This window comes from Phyllobates terribilis, unplaced genomic scaffold (assembly GCF_046119375.1).
Source record: "Phyllobates terribilis strain yellow unplaced genomic scaffold, ASM4611937v1 Scaffold_2__4_contigs__length_985480577, whole genome shotgun sequence".
NCBI classification, from domain to species: Eukaryota; Metazoa; Chordata; class Amphibia; order Anura; family Dendrobatidae; genus Phyllobates; species Phyllobates terribilis.
In genome coordinates this window covers 111,400,904-111,419,392 of record NW_027362762.1, presented here as the reverse complement: position 1 = coordinate 111,419,392, position 18,489 = coordinate 111,400,904, and the positions used below count along the sequence as shown (strand labels likewise).

The window sequence follows — 18,489 nt, the reverse complement described above, 5'->3', positions numbered from 1 at the left end:
CTGAAAGTTCAAAAACATTACCGGCGTATCAGACGACCCCAGACTAGACAGAAGATTTTTCAGTCTTCAAAAGTCGTCTTATACGCCGGAATATACGGTAAGTACCTTCGACTTAAGAAAAACAACATCAAAAACACCCACACATGTTGAAATGGGAAACTACTTTGGAAAACCTTTGGGAGATGAGGAGTGGAGGATTGTTTGGTCCAGAGTAAATACTACAGCATCTTGAATCACATACAAAGAAAATCAATATAAAATATTACATTTTTGGTATTATACCCCAGAATAGCTAAACAAAATGGATCCAAATATCCCTCCACTATGCTGGAGATGTGGTTCAACTAGTGGTGCTACCTTCCATGTTTTCTGGGATTGTCCCCTAATTTCCCCTTTTTGAACCTTCAATCGGTAATTAAACACATTTTTGGACTGACCCTACCACTAGAACCTCAGATCTTTCTGCTCAATCTATTTACACAGGTTAAATTAAAAAAACTATCAAATTAATTTTAAGCATACAGACAGCAGCAAAATGCTTAATAGTGGCACATTGGAAGTGAACACCCCCCCCTTCTTTATTGGATCTTTAAACGGCAATTAAAGACATCATAAATTGTGACTATCGTTATGCCATGAATGAAATTAGCATTGAAAAATTCAACCTACTCTGTTCTCCTTGGGATACTCAAATATTCAAAGTTGACCAAAAAGTATCAACCTCCTAAACCTAATCAATCCTTTCCTCACCCCCCCAACCTCACCTTTCCCTACACTAATCATTGTAAGTCTTGTTTGTCTTTTACTCCTTTTAGATCAATGATATACTGGTAACTAACTGGTCTAAATGGTCTTTAGTGAAACATACCATATGTCTTTATATGAAAAAACAAGGGGAAAGGGAAAACTTATGTCAGCTCACCATGTAATAGCCAGACTCATCCAGTCCCAACGAAGTCTTGCAGCGGAGACGCCCAGGTCACGGGCTACCAAGGTTCAAGTAATGAGAAAGCAAGCAAAGATGTCTCCAGCAGGACCAGGGTTGTATATATCTTGTTAAAACTTCACTTTTAATTTCAAATTGTAAAAGCCAAGGATGAGTTACAGAATGAGCAATATAGCGGCTCTTAAGTACAGCACATTCCAACGCGTTTCGGCTAAACCTTATTCATGAAATAATGGCTTAAGGTTTAGCCGAAACGCGTTGGAATGTGCTGTACCTAAGAGCCGCTATATTGCTCATTCTGTAACTCATCCTTGGCTTTTACAATTTGAAATTAAAAGTGAAGTTTTAACAAGATATATACAACCCTGGTCCTGCTGGAGACATCTTTGCTTGCTTTCTCATTATATGTCTTTATACCAATATTTCTATTTTTGCTACATTCTACGTTTTGTGTAATCTGAAATTTTCTTCAATAAAAATTTACAATTAATAAAAAAAATATATATCAAAAGACCCTCAAAGCTACGATCATACATTGTGTTGCTTTATAAAAGCACTGTATGAGCACAGAGCATGCATCTCCTAAATTTAGGGAACAGTCCACGTGTTCAGAGCCTACAGTACTATAGGTTCTGGAGCGCTCATCTCCTACTTGTCGCACTGGAGCCATTACTGGGAAATAGCAGTTTTGCAACAACTAGACAACCAGATAAAGTTCTCCCATCTTTAGGCAATAGAGCAGCACTCCATCACCTCTCTAGACATACCTTCACTGAATGTATCTTAGAGACTCCCCTTTAAGGTACAGTGGGAATAATTACAGTATGTTAATGAATTAGAGCCCTAATAGAACGTAACACCATGAGACCTTCCCTTGATGAAGTACTAAGAGAAGGACCTTGATGACTTTCTTGAAAAAATATCACAAGAGCATACTAGATTTCTGGAGATTTCCGCAGAAGGGACATTGATCCAGGAATTTATTCCGATAGATGGAGTCTGGAATTCATTTTTACCATAATTTGGGGAAATTAGTATCTGCCTCATGGGGATTTTTGTCTTTGATAGATTTATAGGTTGGATATGATGGACAAGTGTCTTTTTCTAACCTCATCAACTAAGAAACTAGAAAGGATTTATTTAGAACATTTCTTTTCATGCCAACATACAGAGATATTTCTTCACTGGGCTACGAAGCCAGGCCTTTATTACCCCCTTCCAGATACAAACAGTTTAAAGTATAGGAGAACCTTTGGAATTTCATTCTTTCTATATCCATACTAAAAAAAACACTGATGGCACCGGCACTGTTTTTTTCCGGTACTGGTTTTATACGGACGTGTGAAAAGGGGCCTAATTGAAACAATAAGGAGATTGGAAAAACTTCTTATCTGCAGAAGGCAGGAACAAATCTAACATTTCTTTGACATCTTTCTATTGTGTAAATCACACCTTACTATTGTATGAATTACACCTTTGGTTTAAATTGAATTTATTTTCAAGTAAAATCATTTGAAAATTTTCTAATCTAGGATTCTGTGTGTTACACGCTTCGGTCTGTCCTGCTTGAAAATGTATTAGAAGTCACAGTTCCTTTCCAACATTGTAGGACATAGCTTTGGGAGTATTTAAAAGGAAACCCAGCTTTAATGGAATCTGTCACCAAGTTTTTGCCACCTAAACTGAGAGCAGCATAATGTAGGGTCAGAGACCCTGATTCAAGCGATGTGTCACTTACTGGGCTGCTTAGTGTAGTTTTTATAAAATCAATGTTTTATCAGTAGATTATCACTAGAGGACTACTTGGCCTGCAGGCAGGTTGTCTAGCCACACCCACACCTCTGTGCATAAGCAGAAAGCTGCCAAACAGTGTACACAGAAAGCTGCCAATCAGTGGTGTGGGCTGGGTTATACAGAGCTCAGCATTCAGGGAAATGCTAGATCAGCAGCACAGAAAATAGTTTTTAATCAAAACTACAGCACCCAGTAAAGTAAGTGATACATTGCTGGAATTAGGGTCTCTGCCTCTAGATCATGCTGCTCTCTGATGGGGAAGGAAAAACTTGGTGACAGACTCCCTTTGAAATTGAAATTTTAGTTTTAGTTACAAAATTTGTTGAATTTTTTTTGCCAAAATTTGCCATAACATTTTTAGGAAAAAAAAACATACCTGTCATGCTTGAGATGTACTCTTAGTAAATTCTGTCCCACAATGCAGTGCTCAACTATCTGATGGCTGCTAGTGATGAGCGAGCGTGCTCGTCTAACGCTTTCGCTGAGCATGCTCGGGTGATTTTTTTTTTTTATGTGCTTGTATATTAAGTTCGAGTCCCTGTGTCTGCATGATTTATGACTGTTAGTCAGCCCCAACACGTGAGGATTCCCTAACAAACAGGCAATCTCTGCATGTGCTGAGGCTGACTAACAGCCATAAATCATGCAGACGCAGGGATTCGAACTTAATATATGAGCACGCCAAAGATACTCGGTAAGCACCCGAAAATGCTCGGTGAAATGGTTAAACGAGCACACTCGCTCATCACTAATGGCTACACACGTTTGTAATTCATTTAAAGAAGGTGGATCTAAGACTTCACGACTATGTTCTTTGTCACGAACTATTGACCACTATGATCGACAAGAACAGATCTAGAAAGGGCAGGACCCTCTGCAAATGTTCACAGATGTTCACCCATGATGACTCCACTGTTGGTTGAGTATTTTCTAAAAACAAGTAAATATGTCGTTTTTGTAGATCCCTTAAAGGAATTGTCAGGAACTAGAATAAAGATTGTGTCCATTGGTTGTGTCTGTTAGTCAAGTTCAATTTGATTAAATAAGAATGAACTGCAATACCAGACCCTGCCTATGGACAAGAGCGGCGCTGTTTCCTAATCCCAGTTAAACTCTTTATTAAATGCATGTTATTAGCATCAACAATCTTACCAATTTGAACACACAACAGTTACGCAGGATGACTATGGCCATTTCAGGTCCGGAACCTACATTTCATAGATTACCAAAGCATGGACGTCCATTACTAGTTCCACAGGAACGATGGGTGGGGGCTCAATCTCACAAATACGGCTTCTCCCCACAGCTTGGTCAACTCTAAAAGTTGTGTACCTAAAAACCATTTGTATTTTTTGTGTGCCGCATACGGGGTGTAGTGGTCTCACAGTTCTTCTTTTACAGATTTTTTCTTTTTTGGTTCTTCACTTTTATCTTGTGCCAGCCAGGAGTTGTACACTTTGACGGGATCAATATTCCAGTGCTTGTGGAATGATACGGGGACTTGGTGGGAAAGGTAATCTTTAGAATAGTCGTTTGGTCTTGCCTAAAAATAAAAATGAAAACCTAATAAGTTAGGCAATCTGCAAGCCGGAATAATGCTATGTTTAACAGAGTAACATTTTTTATGGTTTCTACTTTACTTTTCTTACCGAGTGCCTATGCAGAAAGCAGACAACTCTGTATCTCCAAAATGTGTAAAATGGAAAAAAAAATGCCCCTAATGGTCCACTTTTTGAGATCTTGGTCAATGTAACTTGGTAGGGTCATAACTATGAGGAAACCCTGAGAGAAAACATAACTACGAGGCACATGAACTCATGTAAGGACTCATTCAGACGTCAGTTTTTCAAGACCAAGTTATATGTTTTTCTCGGCGAGAACTTGTTCCTATTATAGCTTATAGGGATTTTCTCAAGTCCGTGTATTTTTGATGACCGAGTGGTCCGCACCAATAGACGGAGACGTGACCGAATTTGTTCAGCGTCACGGATCAAACTCGCCAATCCAAGTTATGGCTCAGTGAAAAAAAAATGGAAGAGCACTCGGATGCCGTCTGTGTGCTGTCTGATTTTCATGCTTGTTTGTTAGGAGAAGCTGAAGAAAACTTCACAAAACACACAAAAAAACCTGATAAAACTTTTGTGGCAAAAACTGAGACAGGGACCAAACACTGATGAAAATCTGAACCATTTCTTGTGCACAAAAAAAATTACTGACACCTTAATGAGCCCCGCGGAGTGTTCTTTTTTATGAGTTATATGTTCTTTTTCCTTCTCTTCTTCTCTTTTTTTCAGTCTCTTTTCTCCTTGCATCACTATTTCATTTTTTTGCGCCCACTAGTATTTATAAAAGCTCCAATACAGATGTGCGGTAACAGGGCTGATTTTGTGCATCGTGAATTACTGCAATCTTTGAACAACTGCTCTCAGATGAGTAACTTAAAGCACCCGGGCCTCAATGTAACATCTGTAGCAGAGTCCAGTTACCTTTCATGTGCCATTGAAAATACTGACTTCCTGATTTGGGACCTAGTGGTCTTCTTCGGTTCAGGGCCTGGGTGCAACGGCAATAGTTACTTTACTGAGAAGTTTATAGAAGGTCCCAAACCAACTATTTAATCACGAAGGCTGTGGGATTCCACATACATTATGAACACCGGTGATATCCAAGAGTGAAAACCACTCATATGAAGAACAGATGGCGTTTCTGATGAAACAAAATATATACCGTATATATGCAGTATTTGTTTTTATTTGATTTAGATTTCCTTTTGTTCATTCACTTTTCATTTCGCCAATTCATATATATAAACTATTAGCACTTCTATTTTTTAAAGCATTGTTATTTTGCAGCATCTTTCCCATACCTGCCTAAAACTTTTGCACACTACTTTGTTAATTTATTTCAGTTCTTCGATGCAAAAAGTGAAACTCATATATTCTATAGAGTCAATACAGAGTGATCTATTTCAAGTGTTTATTTCTGTTAATGTTGATGATTATGGCTTACAGCCAATGAAAACACAAAAGTCATTATCTCAGTAAATTATAATACTTTATGACAGCTTGAAAAATGTTTATAAAATCCGAAATGTTGGCCTACTGAAATGTATGTTCAGTAACTGCACTCAATACTTGGTCGGGCTCCTTTTGCATCAATTACTGCATCAATGCGGCGTGGCATGGAGGCGATCAGCCTGTGGCACTGCTGAGGTGTTATTGAAGCCCAGGTTGCTTTGATTGCAGCCTTCAGCTTGTCTGCATTGTTGGGTCTGGTGTGTCTCATCTTCCTCTTGACAATACCCCATAGATTCTCTATGGGGTTAAGGTCTGGCGAGTTTTCTGGCCAATCAAGCACAGTGATACTGTTGTTTTTAAACCAGGTATTGGTACTTTTGGCAGTGTGGACAGGCGCCAAGTCCTGCTGGAGAGTGACATTTCCATCTCCAAAAAGCTTGTCGGCAGAGGGAAGCATGAAGTGCACTAAAATTCCTGGTAGACGGCTGCGCTGACTTTGGTCTTGATAAAACACAGTGGACCTACACCAGCAGATGACATGGCTCCCCAAACCATCACTGATTGTGGAAACTTCACACTAGACCTCAAGCAGCTTGGATTGTGGCCTCTCCACTCTTCCTCCAGACTCTGGGACCTTGATCTCCAAATGAAATGCAAAATTTACTTAGCATTTACTTAGTGTCAATGACTGCCTTCTGGACATCTGTCAAGTCAGCAGTGTTCCCCATGATTGTGGATCCTACTGAAACAGACTAAGGGACCTTTTTAAACTCTTAGGAAGACTTTGTAGGTGTTTTTTGTTAATTATTCTAACTTACTGACATAATGACTTTTGTGTTTTCATTAGCTGTAAGCCATAATCATCAACATTAACAGAAATAAACACTTGAAATAGATCACTCTGTTTGTAATGACTTTATCTAATATATGAGTTTCAGTTTTTGCATTGACGAGCTGAAATAAATTAACTTTTTGATGATATTCTAATTTACTGAGATGCACCTGTATATATACACACACACATTATATACACACACTTTTATATATATATATATATATATATATACAGTACAGACCAAAAGTTTGGACACACCTTCTCATTTAAAGATTTTTCTGTATTTTCATGACTATGAAAATTGTACATTCACACTGAAGGCATCAAAACTATGAATTAACATATGTGGAATTATATACTTAACAAAAAAGTGTGAAACAACTGAAAATATGTCTTATATTCTAGGTTCTTCAAAGTAGCCACCTTTTGCTTTGATGACTGCTTTGCACACTCTTGGCATTCTCTTGATGAGCTTCAAGAGGTAGTCACCGGAAATGGTTTTCACTTCACAGGTGTGCCGTCAGGTTTAATAAGTGGGATTTCTTGCCTTATAAATGGGGTTGGGACCATCAGTTGTGTTGTGCAGAAGTCAGGTTGATACACAGCTGATAGTCCTACTGAATAGACTGTTAGCTGCTTTTTTCTTGCCATAATACAAATTCTAAGTAAAGAAAAACGAGTGGCCATCATTACTTTAAGAAATGAAGGTCAGTCAGTCCAAAAAATTGGGAAAACTTTGAAAGTGTCTCCAAGTGCAGTTGCAAAAACCATCAAGCACTACAAAGAAACTGGCTCACATGAGGATCGCCCCAGGAAAGGAAGACCAAGAGTCACCTCTGCTTCTGAGGATAAGTTTATCCGAGTCACCAGCCTCAGAAATCGCAGGTTAACAGCAGCTCAGATTAGAGACTAGGTCAATGCCACACAGAGTTCTAGCAGCAGACACATCTCTTCAACAACTGTTAAAGAGAGGACTTTGTGCAGCAGGCCTTCATGGTAAAATAGCTGCTAGGAAACCACTGCTAAGGACAGGCAACAAGCAGAAGAGACATCTGGGGTGCTACGCCAGATGACCTGGCCTCCACAGTCACCAGACCTGAACCCAATCGAGATGGTTTGGGGGGAGCTGGACAGCAGAGTGAAGGCAAAAGGGCCAACAAGTGCTAAGCATCTCTGGGAACTCCTTCAAGATTGTTGGAAGACCATTTCTGGTGACTACCTCTTGAAGCTCATCAAGAGAATGCCAAGAGTGTGCAAAGCAGTCATCAAAGCAAAAGGTGGCTACTTTGAAGAACCTAGAATATAAGACATATTTTCAGTTGTTTCACACTTTTTTGTTAAGTATATAATTCCACATGTGTTAATTCATAGTTTTGATGCCTTCAGTGTGAATGTTCAATTTTCATAGTCATGAAAATACAGAAAAATCTTTAAATGAGGTGTGTCCAAACTTTTGGTCTGTACTGTATATATATATATATATATATAGATATAGATATATATATAGATATAGATATACATATACATACACACAGACACATACACACAGCGACCAAGCAAATGCTCATACTCCCTTTCCATGAGTTTTCTTCACATTACTTATTCAATCACATCCATTTTTCATTCACTTGGTTTCAATAATTGTGAAGTAGAAAACAGCCGGAATCTCCGTTACTGAAGAACGCCAACAATGGCTACATAAATCCAACTCAATTGTGATCTTAGCGTCCAACGTTAGATTTATTATGCTGTGTATTACGGTCAGTACAACATGTTCTCAGCTGCAGTTAACAGCATCTCTGACAGAACAAGCAGTATTGTGTATTAATGATGAGAACGCCTCAAAAATACATAAATAAATGTGATTATTGCATTTACACACACCGGAACTTGAATGCAATTAGATTAAGGGAAGCATTTTTTTTTTTACTTTGATCAGAGCATTCATGTAATGTTTCGAAAATATTCAAGTGTCCTCTGCACTTTTTCTCTTGTCTTAACATTTGTAGTATCAGATAACCAAGTTTTAATAAAAAAAAAAAAACAACTAAAAACAACAAACTGATTTTGGGATACATTGTCGGGAGTTGTTTATGCTCCGTGTATCTATCTGTGGCCATTCAGTGGTTGTGATGTGAACTGCAGCCTGTTGAGGTTTTGCTACTATGTAATGACCGTATTAAATTAGTGAGAAATGTAAGCTCTTAATTAAATTAGCAGTATAGGAAGGACCAAAACGCATTTACCCCTGATCTAAAACATCACCAGTTAGATATTTTATTGAGGCATTTCTAAACAAAAATCATTTGTGGTAAAAGCTGGTTTGCAACACGTGACCAGTATTCCAGCTGACCGAAGAGATGGCCCTATCTTTCCTCGTCTCCCATATGACACAACTACTTAGAAAATCGTGTGCGTGTGGCCTTGAAGAGTGTGTGTTTCTTACAGCAGGGCCTCACCCAAGGTGCTCCCGACACCTCCTTAGCATTTGAACCTAAAGAATGTTTTCAAATCTAGTAAAATTATGGCTCCTCTCGGTGCAAGGTCCTCTCCAAGGACCTGTGCTTACCTCAACTCCTTACTTACAGACTCCTTCTTAAAACGTTCCCCTCTTACCTGATGGAATAGGGGGCTGTGAGTGACTGAGATCCCCAGGCCACTGGCGCACATCCCGAGCACCATGTCATCAGGGGCATCATTGCTGTAACACCGACATTTACTGCCAACGAAGTCCTTGACAGCCGCTCTGCTGAACACCATACTGGGGGAAACAACAGAGATTCTCAGATTCCATTCTGTGCTCCAAACAACCAAAGGATTACAGTATCATATACATTTTTTTTTACTGATTAAACCTTTACAGTACTGATAGATGTGTATTGTTCTGTATATGATAAAGAGGGCAGAGATTTTTCTTAAGCTGCTACTCCTATTTTAGAAATAAGAAACTTCTCTCAGAAAATGCCCTCTTGGTCTCTATGGAAGAGGTGACCATGCAATAATGGAAAAAAGGAGCCAATCTCATGATCTATTGCCGATGACGAATTCGGTACAATCTGCTTCCAGTTTTGTCATAGAGGTGTTCACTTTCATGGTAATTCCCTTTAACGAAGGATGAACAAGCTTGCTTGATTAACTCATATAAGTGGTTGTGGACAACACCAATGCTCGGCTACTTTTTTGTTCGTGCTGAGCCTGGGTTTGCTGTCGGAGGCCACCTACCTGAGATGATGCGGCTGTCAGGGAATCACCATTTTGGGGATGGCTGCTGGCCTCAGAAACAAGACCCATCTCTATCAGACATTTATGGCATACTATGTAGATTATGCCATAAACGTCTAGGATCAGACTACCCATTTTAGGCTAAGTGGACATGAAGCTTGTGGCCAATGTCAGACGTAGACACTCATAACGTATGAGCCCGATAGTAACCATGGATTGGAAGGACGCTATGCCATCTGTACACCATAGGGATTCATTACAAAATTATGTATACTATGCGGTTTACGTTTTTGGCAGTGGCCCTCCCTCTATATAAGGAAGTGCAAGTCTGTAGCACTTTTCTATGCAGGGAATGAAATGATATGTAGACTCCTACCAGCCAAAAAGTGGCCAAAAGAACGCACTTTTAGCATCTGCTTGGTACATAGGGGTTTTACGGTAATGCTTTTTTCGGCATATAATTTTGGCTAAGTGCATAAATATAGCACACCTAGCCTAGGTCACCTATATAAGTGGATATTAAAGCACCACTGCGGTGTTTTTTTTTATTATTTCATCGCTGGAGTGGTGCTACTAATCTAAGTTCCCTAACCCTAGTAATACATTTACCAGCCGCTGTCTTCAGCGCTTCCCAGTGCCGCTCCAGTCCCGCATCGCCATCTTGCGTCCTCAACTTCTAACTGATCGGAAATCAGAGGTAACGGTCACAAGCTCTCAACGGAAGGCTGCGATTGCATTGTTTTGGCTCTTATAGACTTGCATTGAGTTGTGACTTCCAGAGCAGATCCAGCAGGTCACAAACTGCTAGAGACCCCAGGAGTGACCCCAATAAAAGTTGAAGAGGCGGCGGGTAAGTATAAGACTTGGTGCAGGGAACTTAGATTAGTAGCATCACTCCAGCGCTGCAATAAAATAAACAAAAAAAAAAGCTGGAGTGGTGCTATAAGGTGTTTTTGTTGTATAAGCTAATAAAAAAATGAATTCTCTACTGTGCTTTGGCCTCCTGCATATCTCATAAACAGCTGATCTTATGGCTCTTGTCTTGCGATGGAGAATAATTGGACACCTTTGCCTCCTTTTATTGTTCTCCATTCACTAGAAATGACAGAAGGTTTAAAACTTGTTGTTTACAAAACCTCAAAAATACCAGACTGAAGTATTGTTCCCAGTCACATTCCTCCCACTGATCCATTTGATTAATGCACAAAATCATAGGGATAAATCCGTACAACAACTGTTCTCTTTTTAATACGTGCCAGGTTATGAAGCCAAACGCTACAACAATGAGGAAACTGCATGACAAAGAGCATGCCGAAAAAGAGGCTTAAAATTTATACGTTTTTCTACAATTGAAGCAGCCACAGCAGTGGACGACATAAACATGGTAGTTAGTACTCTAAGCACCCACGTACTATACGTCCAGCTTCTAAGTGGGATTGGAATTAATAGTTTGTTCCTAAAAAAGTAACAAAGTCTTTATGATTTCCAGAACTAATGTTGTTGACCATGTCTACTTAAACTTTTGGCTAATTACAACGACTAGTAAGATAATATTGCTGAGCACATTACATATATAAAAAAATGGGAATCTGAGAATAAGAAAATGATTCCCTTTAAAGACATGGATAAAGATGAAGAATGAATAAACACGGCAGAAACATTTGGTAAAAGCCTAGGTGTACTGCAGGAATTTTTGCTGCATTGGATATGGGGTTCAAGAAGGAGATGCTCTCAGGATGACCCTATTTTCCTGGTCCTGCCACTTTTACTGACTATTGCAGTCTCAAAATCATATAACCCCTTTATGACAAGCGTTTTTAGTACTTAGTTAAACACCATTTGGCTGTTATAACCTGTTGCAAACATGATGCATAGCCAGACACATGCTTCTAGCAGCGTTTCCGAGAAATTCCTTATGGGCAGTCGCCTCCAGTTCTCGAATACTCTTGAGTTTGCATGCTGCAATGAAGTCTTCAAATCCCGCCAAAGATTTTCTATGAAGTTCAAGTATGTTACAGCCACTTCAGAATCTTTTAGAGCTTCTTCTGAAACCAAAACCTTGGTGAACTTTGGGATATGCTTGGAATCATTGTAAATTTAAATGATGCCCAATCTTCAGATTCCTCACCAAAGGCCTCCTCTCCTAGAATTTTCTGATACTTAATTGAATCTATCTTTCCCTCCACTGCTGCAAATTTCTAGTGCCATAAAAAGAAAAGTCACACCATGCTCCACTGTAGACATCAGAGAGCCCCCACCATGATTCAATGTAGCATCAGTGAACCCCTACCATGCTTCATTGTAGGCTGGGTGTTCTTTTCCGCATATGCTTCATTTGTGTTACACCAGACATTCAAGCAAGTCCGTTAGCATTAACTATGCTCCTTTCTGTGAAAAAAGAACGCTTAGTGCCTGTTGCCACCAAATCTTAGTGCAGGTCTTTTGTAGTCACTTAATGGTTTTTGACCACCTGCCTCCTCATGAATTTGGTGGCAGCCGATGACAATTTCATCTTTCAAACACATCCAGGTAGTATCACCAGTTCTTCCTGTAACTTTGAACTATGAACCACCTGTATTTTAAGAACATTCAATGCCTTTGCTATCTTTTTGTCCACTTTTCCTGGTTTGTACAAAGCAATCATCACTTCTCTTAATTTTTTGAAGAAACCAAAAATATTAGTTAACTGGAGGCCATTGCTCATGAGGAATAGGCTGAGATTCCTCATTAACTCTGCCAGATGTTGGTGTCTGACTATACATGATTGTTGCAGCAGGTTATGACAGCCAACGAGGCTTTAATAAGTACTGAAGAAGCACGTCATGAAGGGGTTAAATAAAATTAAGCCTGTAGTGGTGATTTATGTGCCCATGATGTGGCTGAAATTGTGCAGACATACGGCTGAAATATGTGAACACAGTCTGATAAAACAGTTGGCTCATCATAGAAAATATACAGATTTTAGCCATCAAGTTCATCAGTCGCCCTACTGTATGTAAATATGTTAGGGACTATTTTACAAATGTAGGATTTCTTTACCTGACACACATACCATGATATCCTGATGCAGAAAACTGGAACGTGATGGTTATACTGTAGTTTTCTCCATAGTGGTATACTTACAGCATTGGGACTTACTATTTAGTTCCAATGAAGTTTATCATAGTTGGTCAGCATGGTGTAGACAAGGAGTTGTGCACGTGTGTGGTACCTAATGCTATCTCTAGCTCATCTAGTGTCTCTAACAATTATATTTCAGATCAAACAATCCACATCTAGTAGACCAACCACTCTCGATTTCATTGCTTTCCCAACGGTAGGACTATCATAGCGAGATCCATAAATCACTAAACTGCACATTAAGAGATTTTCGCTGCTCGTAATGCATAACCGTTTACAAACCCCCAAGGTTCTTGTTTTCCCACAAGGGCTGATGTTATTTGCAACCACTGAAAAGTAAATGTAATTAAAATACTGTGGGATTTCTATTTGCCGTATTTCTGAATTATACAGTAAGTAGATAATGAGAATATTAAGTGGAAATAGTTTTGCGGATTAATATTGGAAACATATCGAATAGAAGTCATTAATCTCTTACCCGCCTCCGCCGGTGATATAACTGTAACCTCTAGCTCCTAATCCATAACCGTATCGTTCTCCCAAAAACACAGGCTCATTACAATCATAGCAACTTAGCAGTTTCTGTAATCTGGGGAGGCTAAGCAGAAAAGGAAAAAAAAACATTAAAAACTACATAAAAGTTAACAAAACCTCATCATAGATAATAAAACACAAACTTCTTCCTTCTATATCTGGTGTTTTTTCCCTGGCAAAAAATGAAATAAAATAGATGTTATCAGTCGGGGAAGCCTGTTTACTGGTGAGCGCTCTGTAGCATGAAGACAAGTGCAAACAACTCTCTATACCAAACTTTCTAACCTTGAGAGCCACATTCGGCTCTGAAAGGGGGTCGCCAGCCACATTCAGCTCTGAGAGAGGTGTGCGAGCTACACCCAGATCCTGTCCAACTTTCAGTAGTGACACCCAGAGCCCCTATTTCCAGAATAATGACAGCCAAAGCTTTTCCACTGAAACCACACTAAGGCAGTATGCCAAGCTCCAGGGATTCCCATCTTAAGTGAAAAAAGAGGAAAGTAGATTCAGCTCACCTGATTGCTGTAGGCTTTGGAAGGAAGCACGGGTACGTGTGGCCTCACGTGTTTGCATGAAAAAAAGTTGAAGAAACCAGCTTCCAAAAGTGCAAATATTTATTGAAGCAAATCCACGCAGTTTAAAAATTTCCAAATTACATCGGGGAATCTCACATAGAAAAAATGCAACGCTTTTCGAACACAGAGCTGTGTTCTTTGTCAAAGCTGACAAAGAACACAGCTCTGTGTTCGAAACGCGTTGCGTTTTTTCCATGTGAGATTCCCCGATGTAATTTGGAAATTTTTAAACTGCGTGGATTTGCTTCAATAAATATTTGCACTTTTGGAAGCTGGTTTCTTCAACTTTTTTTCATTCCCATCTTAACCCTATTCAGATCTGCTTTTCTGTGCAGCGCTATGTACAAAAGTCACCATCTAGAGATCTACTCTTAATAGCGGTTTGAAACACGTTGTGTTAATAAACCAAGCTGGTAGACAGTCGTGAGCCACACATCACAGGCCCATGAGCCACATGTGGTTCTCAAGCTACAGGTTGGGAACCCCTGCTACATACTCTATGGTCACTTTTGGCATTTGCATGCCTGCCCCCTTTAAGGGGTTGTTCTGTCTTCTGATAAGTCTGCAGTTACTCAATGTGACTGTACGCTTCTGAATTCTGACAGCATGAGGTGCCCATGCTGTCAGGAATCACCGGTATAACCAGTGAGAGCATGTGGCCACGTGACAGCAAGTATGAAATTCCCTTGTATTGGGAGAAGCCAGAAACTTCCAGTCGGAATGTGGCTAGAAGTATGCAAATCGCATACTTGTGGTCTCATGAGTCATGGCCACCTTCTCTTACTGAGATATAAAGCACTCCTGGTTAAGAGATGAGATGCTCAAATAGTGTTCCAACCCGTAGTCAAAGTAAATGAGGAACTTGGCACTCAAAAAGTTGCAGTGAGTGAAACAACTTTTATTGGCAATCTTTATAGTTGTTAAAGTTTCGGTCCTGAAAATGGACCTTCATCGGTACTGTACAAAAATACATAAAGAAGGATAATAATAAATGAAAAGTGATCATGATATATACATATTTAAATATACAAATCACATCTTTTGCCCAAATTTTTATAAAATACAGGACACAACGAAAATGTATTCATTGTTAGATGAGGATTATCCAATAATCTTAAAGGACTAAAATTTCCACAAGTTGATACATACCAGAGTCAAAGAAAAATCTTTTAAGAAAAACTTTCAATCAAACATATCTTGTAAAGGATATCAAGAAAGGATATGGAAGTGACCTAGCTGTGATCTGTAACGAGGTTCCAGAACCTGCCACCTTCTCTCACCGGCAATACAGTTAGGATGTAGAAGTGAGCAGTGACAGAATGACTGCAGACTTTAATCACAAGACAGGACAATGACTTCAGAGAAATGGTTGTGGCCAACAGACGACTTTCAGAGTCACTATAATTTCTAGTCTTGCTGAACTCCCTACTCTATGTGGCTAATAGTTTTTGGACATCGCTGTCAAATTATTGCGTTTAGGTGTGTCATGGGTGTGTCAGATGTAACAGTCGCTTTGGATCTGGCTGCAGAAGGTCACTGCATTTGGCATTGCAGATGCCTTCTTAATCCTTCTTACTTTTGGACCCAGCTGGAAACCACCCTCCTGCTCTGATTGACACACTCTGGTCTGGGTGTTTATAAATTCTCAGTCTGCTTCAGGGAGTCGCCGGTGATATTCTCATTTTTCCTTGTGAAGGCTTGGTGCAATAGCAGACGGCTAGCTTCCTCTCTGGTGCCCTTGGAGGACGTTTGGTGTTATCTCTCTGGTGTCTGCTCAAGCTAAGTTTTCCCCCCTTTGTCTCCCTTGTTGTCTTTAGTTTATAGTGGGGACTGGCCAGTTCTCACCCCCCTCCCTATCTAGGTCCTAGCTCTAGGGATATACAGGGATTAGGTTTCCTGTTTGGCGATAGGTGCGGAACCTATATAAGGACGGTAGGACAGGTAGGGTGATATTAGATCTGCCTAGGGGTCTGCACTCCCCCTTTCCCTAGTGTTTGGGCTCATCCATTCGTGTTACACTTAGTCTTTCTCCCTTTCCCCCACCGTGCGAAAAGATATGGGTAACACTGAAGAGCTCTGCGATTTTTAAGAGTTAAATGACGCATTGCACACTGATAGAAATTCCATAAAAAAGTGTAGATGTACCAAACTCCGGTCACTTACAGCATAAAAAATCCACAGTGAAATTTATCAACAAATAGAACAAAATTTGAGTATTATGTGACTGGTAACTGACCATGCACTCCAATATGTAAAAGTAATGGACTATTAGACATTACCATTATCAAAGAAAGTTCTATCCTTCAGGTCATTATAAATACAAAGTATGATTTCTGCTCTGCGTGCGCCTCTTGCTTTTGGAATACTAACTATTTAGGTTATTCTCACTGACCTCTTGCCAAGTGCTGATATGTAATTTTTGGAGTTATGGGCTATTTGATCCAAAAAATATAGAATTGGAAAGGTCTCACAAAGGTCTTTACAGACTCCTCATTACTGAGAAATATATTAAAAATAACATTTAAGCAGTTTTCAGTGAAGCGCTACATCTGTAATTAGCAGCAATTTCTTTATTATTTCACCAGTCCATCCATAACATATTTGTAGGATCCTTGTAGTTCAAAAACTGGCAAGGTCAATGAATGATATTTTATTACAAGGTTGCTTGCTTTAGATCACATGTAGCGTAATCTAAAGCAAACCTGTTAGTAATAAAACCTGGCGACACCATGAATAATAATATAATATATATCACATACACATTTACACAGCACAAAAACATGGATCTAACTGTAGTTTGGTACAAAAATTGAGTGAAAACCACCAACAAACTTATTCCCATGGTGTTCAATAAGAAATCTGAGCTCCATACACAGAAGTGACCTGCTGTACTCCTGTGTTCTCTATAAAGGAGCTGCTGTCAGACTACTTTCACAGTAACTTACAGTTGTGCTCAAAAGTTTACACACCACGGCAGAATTTTTCCTTTCTTGACCTTGTTGCAGAGAATATGAATGATAACAAAAAAAAAAAAACTTTTTCTCCACTCATGGTTATTGGGTGGGTGAAGCCATTTATTGTCAAACTACTGTGTTTCCTCTTTTTAAATCTTAATGACAACCAAAAACATCCAAATGACCCTGATCAAAAGTTCACATACCCTGGTGATTTTGGCCTGATAACATGCACAGAATTTGACACAAATGGGTTTCAATGGCTACTAAAGGTAACATCCTCACCTGTGGCCTGTTTGCTTGTAATCAGTGTATGTGCATAAAAGCTGAGTAAGTTTATGGGATCCAGACCGACTCTTGCATCTTTCATCCAGCCACTGACGTTTCTGGATTGTGAGTCATGGGGAAAGCAAAAGAATTGTCAACGGAACTATGGGAAAAGGTAGTTGAACTGTATAACACAGGAAAGGGATACAAAAAGATATCCAAGGAATTGATAATGCCAGTCAGCAGCGTTCAAACTGTGATTAACAAATGGAAAATCATGGGCTCTGTAAAAACCAAACCACGGTCAGGTAGACCAACAAAGATTGCGGCGACAACTGCCAAGAAAATTGTTCCGGATGCAAAGAAAAACCCACAAATAACATCAGATGAAATTCAGGACTTTCTGAAAACTAGCGGTGTGGCTGTTTCAAGATCCACAATAAGGAGGCACTTGAAGAAAAATGGGCTTCATGGTTGAGTCGCCAGAAGAAAGCCATTACTGCGCAAATGCCACAAAGTTTCTCGCCTACAATATGCCAAACAGCACAGAGCCAAGCCTCAAAAATTCTGAAACAAGGTAATTTGGAGTGATGAGACCAAAATGTAACTTTTTGGCTACAACCATAAACAAGGCCTATGATGAAAGGAACACCATTCCTACAGTAAGGCATGGAGGTGGATCGCTGATGTTTTGGGGATGTGTGAGCTACAAAGGCACACTAAACTTGGTAAAAGTTAAAGGAAAGATGAATGCAGCATGTTATCAGCAAATACTGGAAGCAAATTTGCACTCATCAGCCCGGAAGCTGCACATGGGACGTACCTGGATGTTCCAACATGACAATGATCCAAAACACAAGGCCAAGTCGACCTGTCATTGGCTACTGCAGAACAAAGTGAAGGTTCTGGAGTGGCCATCTCAGTTTCCTGACCTCAATATCATTGAGCCACTCTGGGGAGATCTCAAGCGCTCAGTTCATGCTAGACAGCCTAAGAATTTACAGGAACTGGAGGCTTTTTGCCAAGAAGAATGGGCAGCTTTACCATTTGTGAAAATAAAGAACCTCATCCACAACTACCACAAAAGACTTCAAGCTGTCATTGATATTAGAGGGGGCAATACACGGTATTAAGAACTGGGGTATGTGAACTTTTGATCAGGGTCATTTGGGTGTTTTTGGTTGTCATTAAGATTTAAAAAGAGAAAACACAGTAGTTTGACAAT

At 39.6% G+C, this 18,489-nt stretch overlaps 1 protein-coding gene across 1 annotated transcript in view; it reads right to left on the bottom strand.

Annotated features, from left to right (window-relative positions):
* Nucleotides 1–3,333: 3,333 nt before the first annotated feature.
* Nucleotides 3,334–18,489, bottom strand: part of B3GLCT (beta 3-glucosyltransferase) — a 506,218-nt gene continuing 491,062 nt past the window's right edge. The window contains exons 13-15 of the mRNA XM_073662497.1: nt 13,413–13,532; nt 9,209–9,353; nt 3,334–4,283 (exon numbers count right to left, since the gene is read on the bottom strand). Coding sequence (XP_073518598.1) covers nt 4,122–4,283; nt 9,209–9,353; nt 13,413–13,532 — 427 coding nt within the window. The 3' untranslated portion in view covers nt 3,334–4,121. The remainder of the gene's footprint in view (nt 4,284–9,208; nt 9,354–13,412; nt 13,533–18,489) is intronic.